General features: G+C 41.6%; 1 protein-coding gene across 13 annotated transcripts in view; it reads right to left on the bottom strand.

Annotated features, from left to right (window-relative positions):
- SGSM2 (small G protein signaling modulator 2) overlaps positions 1-12097 on the bottom strand; it is a 78210-nt gene that overhangs the window by 65361 nt on the left and 752 nt on the right. For 9 of the 13 annotated variants that reach the window (XR_003254295.1, XR_003254296.1, XM_026070200.1 and 6 more), the window contains exons 1-2: positions 3485-3699; positions 1519-1594 (exon numbers count right to left, since the gene is read on the bottom strand). Coding sequence is in view for 9 of the 13 variants with exons in the window: in XM_026070200.1 (XP_025925985.1) it covers positions 1519-1594; positions 3485-3676 (268 nt within the window). In the remaining 4 variants the exon portion in view is untranslated. Of the gene's footprint in view, positions 1-1518; positions 1597-3484; positions 3700-12011; positions 12082-12097 lie in introns of those variants that run through there. The other 4 variants (XM_026070205.1, XM_026070209.1, XM_026070210.1 and 1 more) reach the window with 4 other exon arrangements.

Genomic DNA, 12097 nt, shown 5'->3' with positions numbered 1-12097 from the left:
CTGCTGTTTTAACTGTTTTAACAGGTGATGTACCTAAGTTCAGTTAGAGCTTAGAAGCTCAGTTAGAGCATGTACTTCTGCATGGGGCTGTGCAGTGAAGATTGCCCCTGCCCTCTTAGCCTTGGTGTTTCTTGTACTTACAAACTCCATGTGCTGTAACAAAGAGGCACATAAGGATGTGGGAAAAGTAGTACCCACTAGTTAATTCCTAGTGGTACCTGTAGTCATTTAGGATCTAGGAGAGCTAGGAAAATTTCAGTTACTGAAAATCAACTATTAGGCATTTAAAAGACTTTTGCTAAATTCAGCCTTGAAGGAAAGTAAGATGATTCATGAGAATTCTATATTTATGATGAAGATTCAGTGAAAGTGACTCATGTACTGAGCCAATCTAATTTTAAATAGACGGGAAAAACCTCTTGAAGAGGCACATGAAACTGGAGTGGGAGAGGGAAGAGAACTGCACACACAAGACAGCTTCAGCTTCTTCAGAAGCAGTTAGACAAATCTACTGGAAACAGTTTCTTCATTCAATTAGCTAAACTGGTAGCAGAACATTCAGCTTCACCTATTTCTGTTTTAAAGTTAATTAACTCTTATATTCAAAGCAGCAACCATTCTGCAAGTTGGAATACTTCCTTAGGCTAATTAGTATTGCTAGGCAACAGTGGGGCAGTTCATGAAGAGTTACTGATTCTCCAGACCCTACAAAATTCAGAATGCAAACCCAACTGGAATCAGGGCAGGGGAAAGGGAGAAATATTAAGAAGTTTTTACAGTATTGCTAATTTTGGCTAAGTAGATTCTAACAGAAGTAGCTGCCTCCCCACTACCCCTTACAACAACACTGCAGCCCATCTTACAGAATACAAATTCAAAGACAGAGAACGGGCACACTACAACACTAAGAGCTGTCCAGATCAAATAGGCAGTCTGTAGCAAGAGAACAGAATCAGGGTTTCTTCTCCTGTTCTTATCTTGGATCCATTTTCCTCAGTTGCTATTTACCTACTGTATAACTATACTATACAGAGGAGAAAAAGAGAGTATTTCACATAATCACAACCTAAATGCAGGAAACGGTAGCAGAGTGTACACGTAATAAAACTTGGTCATTCATCCAGAAAGTTTGGGAGGTCTTCCTTCAAACACAAATAGATACTAGAGAGAGACTTATCATCACAAAAATTCTAACATACACCTAGCTACTCTCTAGGTTGTAGCTTAATATCCACATATCTCTAAATATGTGTATTTTTAACTTACAACTGCTTCCTAATAGATCTCCTTGTTGTTTTGGCTTGGCATTTATTTGGATAATGCCATTTTAACAAGAGTTGCTTTCTTACTTGCAATGTACACAAGGAAGCAGCAAATGTAAAGAAAAGGTGGCAGGGGCCTGAGCTCCATGTTTTTTGTAGTATTAAAATCCCTGAATTGATCTGTGACAGCAGATCAAAACCAATTCTATAAGAAAACTAAGATTATTTAGTGTTAGCTCTGTTGTGTGTCATTTACCACATAAGGCGATGATGTGACTGCTGTCTTCATGTACAAATTTCCGGGTGACAGCTTCTTCCATGATCTGCTTTACCTAAAATAAAGAAGTAAAAAGAAGTGATTGTTAGATACCAACACAAGCTCGCTCAGCACTTGGGAGTTTCAGTTTCAACCTTTGCCTGCCCTTTCCCCACCACCAGAAGACTGACAACTCACAAAAGTCACTACTCACAGGAAGGAAAGGACAAAAGCATCCAAGGGAAAGGAACAAGGACAAAACTAAGTATGCTTTCATGGGATGGSGAAACCACTGGGAGAATAAAAAAAGAACAGATCTATTTGTAGCGGGTCCCCTAAAAGGCTGAATTACTTCAGAGCACCCAGAATGGCCTCTGGAGAACCTCTTCAGAACAAGTTCCAAAGGGCTATGCAAACCCTTTTATACAACGCATCCCTTGCCTTCTTCTGTAGTTACTTCTGATCATTAAACAAGATTATGCATTGTCATGTGCTCTCTCCACTTGTGGCATTCTGCTCTTTTTCAAGCACAAAGAATTCCTGAGCTACTCAGACACACATCCCAAGAAAGGTTTACAATGACCTATCTCCTGTTTTGTCAGGGGAAAGAACCCAATATCAGAAAGACTACAAATGGCTTCTGGGGAGGTGCAAGGCAGTGACATTTCGCAGCCAGTCACACAAATGCCTCCTGACACTTTATCTCTGTGTGAGCGGGTCAGAGCAGAAAAAAAGCGCCATTAAGAACTCATGAGCAGTTTTACTTGTGCCAGTCTGGTGAACCAGATGGAAAACCTATAAACATATACACACAGAGTCTACTTTGCTGTTTTCTCATCTCTATCTGTTAGAAGCAGGCATCTTGCTCAATTTTAAATGAAGTGATAAGACAGAATATGCCTGAAAACAGTCACACCTCATGTTGCTCGTACTTACAGATATGCAACCCAAAGTAAACACTGATAATAGATGGATGTCTTTAATAATTGGGCCTTTAGATGCTACAGTAATTACAAATGATGTTCTCAAGGCTCTGTTGTGTCATACTCTACACAAAAATAATATAGTGCCTATAGAGAAGACAGTCCCTTCAGTCCATGCTTCTAGACACAATTTAAGAATTACGGCCAATAAAATTATACCTATATCTATCACAGTCTTTAAAATAAAGTTCCTCTCCAGTTTCAAGGCTGATATGTCAAGCTCCAGAGAGAACTCAATACAGATTACCTTCAAAAATTAAGGAAGAAAACAGACAAGTCTTACAATTAGGCTCTTCAAGAGAGGCTGCAGCTACTCTCCTTTCATCTGCTTGCTTATTCCTCCCCTCCCCAATGGCTTCCTTAGCCTGATGCCAGATGAAACCTATTTGCCTCAACCAACTCATTTATCAGACACTCACTCCTTCTTGGCCATAGAGCACTCACTTTTCCAGATACAAACCCACAATCATTTTTGGCTTTTCTCATTTGTAAGCTATAATTACAGAGTTAAGACACACTGCCTAAATAAAGGCCACATGATTTTCAACATATGAAATTAAGTGCTATTGTGGCAGGAGACTTAACAAGAAACTTTCTTCTGCCAACACACGCACTTTTTTTTTTTTTTTTTTTTTAAACTTGAAAACAATTTGTATAGCAGTCCTGGAGTCCAACAAACAGTGCAAGAGAATTATCTGGCAGGTAATTACTCCCTTTCCACAGGCTGCTTTTTACCAACAAGCTCAACAAGATGGCATGTACATCAACCAGTCTGACCAGAGTACCAGTGAAAGTTGTACAGCAATGTTCTGTTTTTTAATGCAGGCCACTAACCTGCAGCAGAGAGCAGGATTTCAAACCCAGGAGGCCAGCAATTCAGCACTTCACTCCATGCTTCTCAGTACAGCTGGCTACTGTGCACTGAGCTCTCATTAGGCTGCATCTGGTACCTGAAATAGCTAGTTTAAAGCTAGCTGAGTTACCACTTCATTGTAGCGTTGACAGGTCCAAAGGTTTTGAGCCTCCTCATTCAGTACTGGAACCAGTGGGAGCTGCAGATGCAATGCCTGATCAACAGCTGGGCTCTGCATTTGCACTGCTGAGATGATGAGGCAGCAGCTGCCTATGAAGGTGCTCTCTCCATTTTGAAGGGCTTCCTCCTCTGACAAGCTCATTGCAAGGTCCGTTCTGGAAGCTGTAATCAAGCATGCCTTACCCTGCTGATCACTCTGAGGCCTCCATGCCCATTCCTACACACCCCCCATCCCTGTTCCTACCCTCAGCAGCAGTCTGAAGCAATATCTCCAGCTCTCACATTTGCTGCACAAGCCTTTCAACATGTAGAGTTCTGCTTAGAGCCCCAAATTCTGGATCGAAGTGATCAGAGAATCTGGACTTCTTATAAAAAGGAGCCCTCTGGGATGCAAAGTAAAGCTTGGAAAAACAAAGCAAACACATGCAAGAGACTTCAAAAGCAGAACCTATTTTACATTTAAGGACTTTAAGGCAAGTCTTTCATACTTTATAAAACCTCGCTCATTGCTGTTTGCATACTGAGGCTTGACAATATCAATTATCAACAAGGATATTTGTTTCTTTGCTGTGGCATTTCTGGCATGGCTATAAGACTTTGGACTTCACAGTAAAGCAGTGGAAGGTGACAGACTGAAAGAATGTCAAAAAAGAAGCAATGGTGTAAGAAGGACTCATGGGTGGCACCTCACACGAAAAGCACCTAAATTATCCTGTTTAACCAACAGTCCCCTTCTCACATTTTTATTCAAATCATTATTGACTTACAAGCTTAACGTCTGTTTGCCTTGGCAGGAACACAACAAAACTTGCTCCAAACCTCATCTAGAAGTTTGAAATCATCTAGATAACAGCAACTAGACAGACCAAAGCTCAGCGAAGGCAATGGGACAGGACAGTCGTGCAGCCCTGTCTGTTTAAATTCCAACTCGGAACCCGACCTGCATTTTTACAGGTGGGAGACAGCACATTCCAGCAGACAGAGCTTGTAGTAGGAAGTAAAGAGACAGTTACCTCCAAGCCAACTCATCTCCATGCCTCAGCTGACCCATATGTGAAACAAGGACAGTAACAGTGACTTAACCTTTGCAGACTGTTATGATTTCACCAGATGAAAAAATGCTTTTGAAATCCATATTTAAGCTATTAAATGAAAGGTCTGATTTACTAAAGGGAAAGGGTACCTCTGAGTACTGCTRGCGATAATGTGGGAGGAAAAGGAAGCACTAGAGATCAGCACAAGGGTAAGTCATGCACATATGACTCAAGTTTACAGACACGAATTCAGGCACCATTAAGTGTGCAGGATTGCAGACTGTGATTTCAGACACAACTCTCCAGAGAACAGCAAGTGGAACCCAATTCCTGACTATGGGGAGAAAGAAGAGTCATTTACTAGGAAGAACTCTGGAGCTCAGAGGCCAATTCCCTACTCTATCACACATTTCCCAGGCATCCCTCACATATTTTTATTACATCAACTCATTTAGACCCCACTCCTTAGCCCCAAGAACACAAAATCTAAACTGTATCACAAATTAGAAAGAAAAAAGTTTCAGATGCAATAGTCAATCCTGCTTTTATACAGCAGCACCGTATGGTCAGCCTGTCAGCTAGATTTTGAATCTAGGACCCCAGGAACTAAACAGCATGGACCAGGCAAGTAATCAGTCTCTGTTCACAGCTGCCACCAAATACAAAACAATCTTTGCATATTTTCTGGAGAGTTGGTGAATGTTAATAGAAACCATTTTCAGGACATTGACGGTAGATGTGAAGATTCAAAAGCTAGAATGCAGTGTTCTCCAATCCCACATCATTTCTCACTGCCATGTAATTCAGGGATGCTCCAGGCAAGGAATGAAATCAAACTGTTACTGATGAAATGTAACACAAGTTTGATGGGGAGCTTTTATAATTTTTACAATCTTATATGTTCTCTTTGGAGGGAATTATGCTGTCAGTGGCCCTGCTGCCTGCTCCGGGGAGGCACTTGTAAATGATGCTTTCTGAGCATAAACCTACACTAACACCCACATGCAGATACTAGTGAACCTGACCAAACTGTAAATTAATCTCATTAAAGGAAACATCAACCCCCTACCTTCACCCATCCACCTGCACTGGCAAAGAAACCTGTTAAACCTACTGAACTGCTTTGAACACACTGCATTTATTGCAAGAGGTAAAGGGTTGCCTCCTCTGGCTGAAGGCAGCACTGCTAATGGACAGAGAGGCACCTGGAGATAAACCTGCTCAAGTGGGAAACAGGCAATTGAGGTTCATTCCCAGGTGTCACATAGATTCCCTCCGTTGCCTTGGAAACATCACCTCCATTCTCTGTGCTTCATTTCTAAAATCAATACAGTATCCACTCATCTTAACTAGGCTGCTGATTTATATTTGCCAGGTGATACAAGCATCTAGAAAAGCAGCAAGTGCATCAGTTTCTATGTGTTTCAGTCTCTCCATTCATGAAACAGGAGTAGCAATGCTCAAAGGGAACCAACACATAGCTTTAACAGAGCCCAATGACAGACTCAGAGGACATTTTGCTCTCCCTGGAGAAGGTAACAGACTCTGAGGGCACCGAGATTACCAACCATTAGAGAGCACAGATGGAGAAAGATCTCCCTGCCTGAGTAAAAATCTTGGCATTCGGGGATGTAGAATATCCTGGTGGGAGAATTGTCCAGCAAGGCAAGCTCCTTGGACTAAAGTCGTTGTACATCTGTACAGCACTGTMATGGCTTGCTGCTCTAACCTTCTCCTACACCAAACTTAAGTCAAAAGATATTAAAYAATAATAAGTTTCACCAAAGAGAAATACAAGAGAAATGCCTCTATGTTTCAGTTTGTAAGTCCTGTTATACAGAAGCTTTAAAAATAGAAACAAACTCGAATTTTGCAGGAACCTGCCAGTGTATGAGACCAAGAAAATGAAAGACCACTAAGAAGAGTCATGCACCAATTATATACTATTTTATACACAAGCATAGTGCCAGAAGAGACCTACAGGTATCACCTTTTATTTTCCAGCTCTAAGCTCCTGGACTGCCCCTATGAGCAAAGACAAATAGGGCTTGTCTTACCACGATTTTGCTAAACTATAGCAATGATGGGTTTCTAATTACGGCTGATCCAGCACACCTCAACATATCTGCAATCTTCAGGCTTAGAAATGACTTCTCAAATCAGCAGCACTTTTTCAAAATACAGGTTACAGTGCTTTCCCCATCACTTTACCATGCTGGGATGCTGGACAAGCACCACTAGGACAATGTACAGTTGGAGGCAAAGAACATGGCACGTAGAATACTGGAATAACCAGGACCCCAGTTAAAACCCACAGCATTTTTCCCTCAAAGAAGAAAACTTTATCCCCAACATCCTTGCCTTCTTAAGCTTGTGTAGTTACTGTTCATCCCATTTATTGATTGCTCTAGCTCTACAGAATCTTTGTTACTCTCAATGAAGAACTGGGTGGTGTCAATACAAACAGTTAAATAAATGCCATATTTCTGCCCAGAAATGGTTGCATTTAAGGACCAGCAATTCCATTCATGAGTGCTCTGAAATCTTTCATGGTGAAAGCTGCTAAGGTTATTGTTATCCTATTTGTTTCACAGCTAGAAAGAGTACTGTGTTTAAATCCAGAAATGGCAAAAAACTCCATTTCAGTAGGTAGAAGGAAATGGCTAGACAAAAGCCTGTTTTACGAGCCTACTTGTCACAACAGATTTTCCTGCAGAGGGAGATAAATGTTTGAAACGTGAACTTATAAGCAGCCTCGGCATGAATCCCAGTAGAGCCAAATTTTCAGAACACATTACATGTCTTCCTTTCTATTAGGATCGACAAAATACATTCTTTACCAGTGGGAATGGAAAGTCCATCTGAGAAAAAGCAAACAGCATTAAAATAATCCCAAAGGAAACACATAAAAGGTTTTGCTGGGGGAAAGGGGACAAAATAATAATAATAACAAACAACAACACTTTGCACCAAGTGACTTTCGAGATACCATTTTATATTTACAAAGACAACTGAATTTTAATAGGCTTGGTGCAAATAGCATACAAAAAGAATACACTTACTCTGATCTCCATTAGGTACTGAGGTTATGTGAAAATAATGCAACAGAAGGAAGAGCTTGGGTTTAAAGGACAAGGGAAGGGAATGACAGCTTTGAGAACATATATGGATACATGCTAGCCACAAGTTTTCAAAGGAAGAAAATCAGCACAAAAAGACAAACAGGCAGGCATTAATGGCTTTATGAAAATTCACACAGAAAATAACTGAGGTTAAAAATTCTACAGGAAAAAGTTATTTACTGTTTTTAAGTGCAACATAACCTGGTGGTTTGTATCCTAAAGATTTGTATTCAATTTCTGATTCTGTTGATTGAATATTAAAAAGAAAACCTCGGTTTCAGTGTCTCTGATTTCCTCTCGATACCATTTGTCTTAACGCGAGCACAAGAGATAGGGTCCCCTATTACAAGTCTGTATAGTGCACAGGCTATAAGTCAGGACAAGAGATGCTACCTTAACATATAAACAATAATCAAAAAGCTGTCATGATTATTTGAGAATGGAAAGCTCTGGGCAACCCAAAAAAGCCAAGTCAATATAAATCCTCCAAAAGAGCATTTATAAGGATTTGGAGAAATAAAACCAAATCAAAGGCAAAACAAAAACCTAGACCATAAAGAAGGTATGGATAACACTTTCAAGTGCTATTCAAGTAATTTAAAAGCTAGAGTCTAGTTAAAAACATTTTAGACATTTTAAAGACAAATTAACCTRAGATTTTTAAAATATATATACTACTTATTCTCCTCAGTTCAAGCTGGCTTGGATCATGAAAATCAATTTCATTTTCACTCTCATGCATTAGCTCAATACCACAATACTTAGGCTGGGAAAGCATTTCTCCAATTTATTTATGTATTTATGTAAACATATTAATCCAGGAGAGCAAGTGTGCACCCTTCTAAATCAAACCTTAAGCTATTTTGGCTCAAAGGTCCTATTTTAAGCCAAAATTTCTAAATGAAGTGGCAAGTTCCTGGCTGCATCAAACTGCAGCCTTTAGCACATGACTGAGTACTACACAACACCTGCTCAGTGCAGTGCAAAGAGKAGCCAGGTTGTTCTAGGACATGATTCTACAATTCCACATTCAGACCGTTCTTTACACGTCTATCCCTACGCTGCCACTTCCACTCAACCTACATTGGGGCGTATCAGACATTTCACTCAGTTTCATCATTGACAAATATTAGGGCACCAAAATCAGGCTCAGGAACCCTGGGTGTAGCAACAACTTTTCGCATGATCTTTAATGAATCCTGCTGTCTTGCCACTTCTGATTTTTCCAACTGTGAAGTGAACGCATGGGGAGGGGAAGAAGCAGAAGGATAATTAGTTTTTTTTAAATACTTTTTATTGCTATGATGAGTATGCATTGCATCCCCTTAGCTCTTATGTAAGAACAGGCAGCTACACACAGCTGTTATATTTTGCATGCCACAAAAATGCAAAATAGGGTAGCTGAGTGTACTGGGGAGAAATGGCCATTCATTGAGCTGGCACTTCCACCTGGAGTGTGTTCAAGACCTTGCTCTTAGACCAGTGTGCACTTAAACCAACAAGCACCTTCTCCAAGAATACCTTGGCAGGGACCCTGAAGTCTGCTGCTAGAGAGGTCTCAGACAAGGCCTTGCTACTGTAGCTCCGCGTTAAACAGCCAGTCCATCCAGATGTAAAGCACAGTAGGAACTCGGTGACTGCTGAACACATCCTGACAGGTAATGAGCAGCATTCTTTGTAAAGACTGAAGCATTACTAGTCCAACTGTATTGTGGTGTGTGGTCAAACACCACAATCCCTGTTCGGGCACAGGAGGTAAGCAGCTTATCCAAGAACTGAACTCAGTTCCATGCCTGTATTCACACCACTTTGTCACATTGCCCCAACATGCAAATACCTCACCACTGCTTAAAGGAGAATGAGACAAATTAACCCAGCCTTCCTCCCCACTTTGTCAGCATACTGTTGAAAGCACAGGTATTAGTACCACATGAACAGAGACAATTCTGTTGACGACRCTGCCAGGTAGGGTTTAAACTCTCCAGCAGAGATGACTGATTGAAGAGAAATAAAAGCCACCTTAGAGGCTCAGGCAGACTCAGATCTCATTAACTTCAAAATTCTGATGCAAAGTTATAAGATTTTTCAACTCGGAAGGATATAAAAGCAGGACATCTGGACTACAGTTTACCAGCACAATTTGCATGAGGCATGAATGAAAATCAGCATAAAAACTAAGCTGAATTACAAGTACAAGGTTGGTAAGGTACAAGGTGCAACTATTATCCAACAGCAGAGTTTGGTCCAGATCCAGTTTCACTCAATTTAACACCTTTGCAAACTACAAATGACCGCTATGCTATCCCAGTGGAAGCTGCGGTTCATAGATTAGATAGACCTACTAGCTCACCTAGTCCAGCCTTTTCTCTCTCTCATTCACAGCAAGAGCATTGACATAAGTTGTTCTAGCCTGTCCACTATGTCTTTATTTAATATGCATAAGAGGAGTTCAAGCTTGTAGGGAAGATTCGGTGCAAATCATGTTGGACATGTTGCTAAATACAAGCCAGCGTCCTTTATATGCCAGCTAAGCTAAATACAGCTGAGAAGAGCAGCTGACTCCTGTGCAGCTTGTCCTGTGTTTTATACTAGCTGATGCTCTCTTCAGCTGTTGGTCTTGAATTTTGCTAGCTTACGCAACTGGAGGCTTAAGCTTTAGGGCAGCCTACCCTGCGAGGGGTCAAGGAAGAATTCTCTCTACAGACTAGTTATTTCACTAACAAAATTCCTTGCAGCTTCAAATAAAGAAACTGCTTCTGTTCACCCTTGAGATGAGCCTAAAGAGTCCAATGTTTTTCAAGAAGATAGTTTCTGTGCACAGGACACAGTGACTGAGCTAAGAAAGCAGTATTGCACAGCTCTGCACAGAAAATTGTATATTCCTTCTTCGACTAATGATGATTCTATTAGAGCTTGGTATGGAGGAGATTTTGTATTAATTTCTGCATTTCACTTACTAAATCAAATTAGAGTTCAATTTGGTAATTCATCAACTTCCACCATCCACCACAGAATACAGAAGTAATATATACCTTCTCAAACTCTTAAAATGGTCTGTAACAGCCTCCTGTTAAACGCTACCTTGCTATTAGCCATGCAAGGATCCTCACGTTACAGGAATTTTGAATAAAACTCCATTCACAACCTTTCAGGAGTAAGGTGTGCAAGACCACAATATTAAGAGAAAGCTGTTCACAGTGAAAAACATGAATGTCACAAATGGTATTTTAAAGATAATGACACTTGCACAATAGTTGGAGGGGGRAAGCTCTCATGATATTCAAAAGTTCCATCTCTTTCAAAGGGGGATTAAGGAATTTTGCAAGTCTAAAGAGCATCTGCACTCAGACACCCCAAGTAGTCCGAAAGCTTGGCTGCATAGGACTTCAGATTTCTGGGGTTGTAGCAATCTGAAGAAAGTGATCTCCTACTGCCTTGCTCGCTGATATCCTGATCAGAAAGGAAATAGCTGTTTCTTTCCATCAGAAAACAGGGCTCTGACACTTGGGAGCCAATTCACTTCACAGACAAATATCTTCAGGCTTGCTTTCTTATCACTGATTTTCCTCCTTTCTCCTCTCAAACTCACAGCTGAGGGAAAGTTAGTGAGAATCTAGTAATAAAGGAAACAGTCCCAGGAGAAAGGAGCTGGGACCGTTAGCTCACTACAGACTTTTACTTCAGCAGATCAACACAACTATCACCTGCTACAGGGACAGAAAAAAGAATAAGCCCGCAGAGATAAGCATCTCCTCTCCCCAGGCTCTCTTTGGCCAGGCCAGCAACACTACTGACATATTTTTGGAACAGCATGATAATGTCAACTTCAGTAACTTAGCTAGGAAGATCCTTTTTTTTTTTTTTTTCCCCTCCCAACCAGAGGAAGGTCATAATTTGCTACCGTAACAAGCACAGAAAGGGTTAAACAGTTGTGGCTGAACAAATCCGCCACTTCTCATTCATTGCCTCCTGAAGGGAAATTGGATTTTAATTCGATCTGGCCAAAGCTTTATTTTATTTACTCTGGACAAACTCTTAAGTATCAGCCCTACTGCAGAAGAGATTAAACAAATTCATCACGCAGAAGGCTTAGTTCTTCGCTACCGGACTGCTCCCGCTCGAGAGCGGCTGAGCCCAGCGCCTTGCCCGACGCCCCGGGCGGACGAGCAGGACGGAGCCGAGGCCGCGGCGCCCTTCCCGGGGAAGGGCCCCCGAGCCCGGAGCGGCCGCGGGAGCGCGGGGTGCGGAGGGGACCCGCCGCCGCGGGCAGGGCAGGGCAGGGCAGGGCAGGGCAGGCCCGTCCCGCCCCGTCGCTCCTCACCTCCTTCTTCACGTTCCACAGCAGCTTCTCCTTCACGGCGTCCGCCGAGCAGCTCATGGCGGAGCGCGGAGCGGGGCCGCCCGCCG

This window comes from Apteryx rowi, unplaced genomic scaffold (genome assembly GCF_003343035.1).
Source record: "Apteryx rowi isolate R43461 unplaced genomic scaffold, aptRow1 scaffold_307, whole genome shotgun sequence".
Classification (NCBI taxonomy): Eukaryota; Metazoa; Chordata; class Aves; order Apterygiformes; family Apterygidae; genus Apteryx; species Apteryx rowi.
Note: the sequence above shows the minus strand (reverse complement) of the source record. Positions and strands in the feature narration are given on the sequence as shown.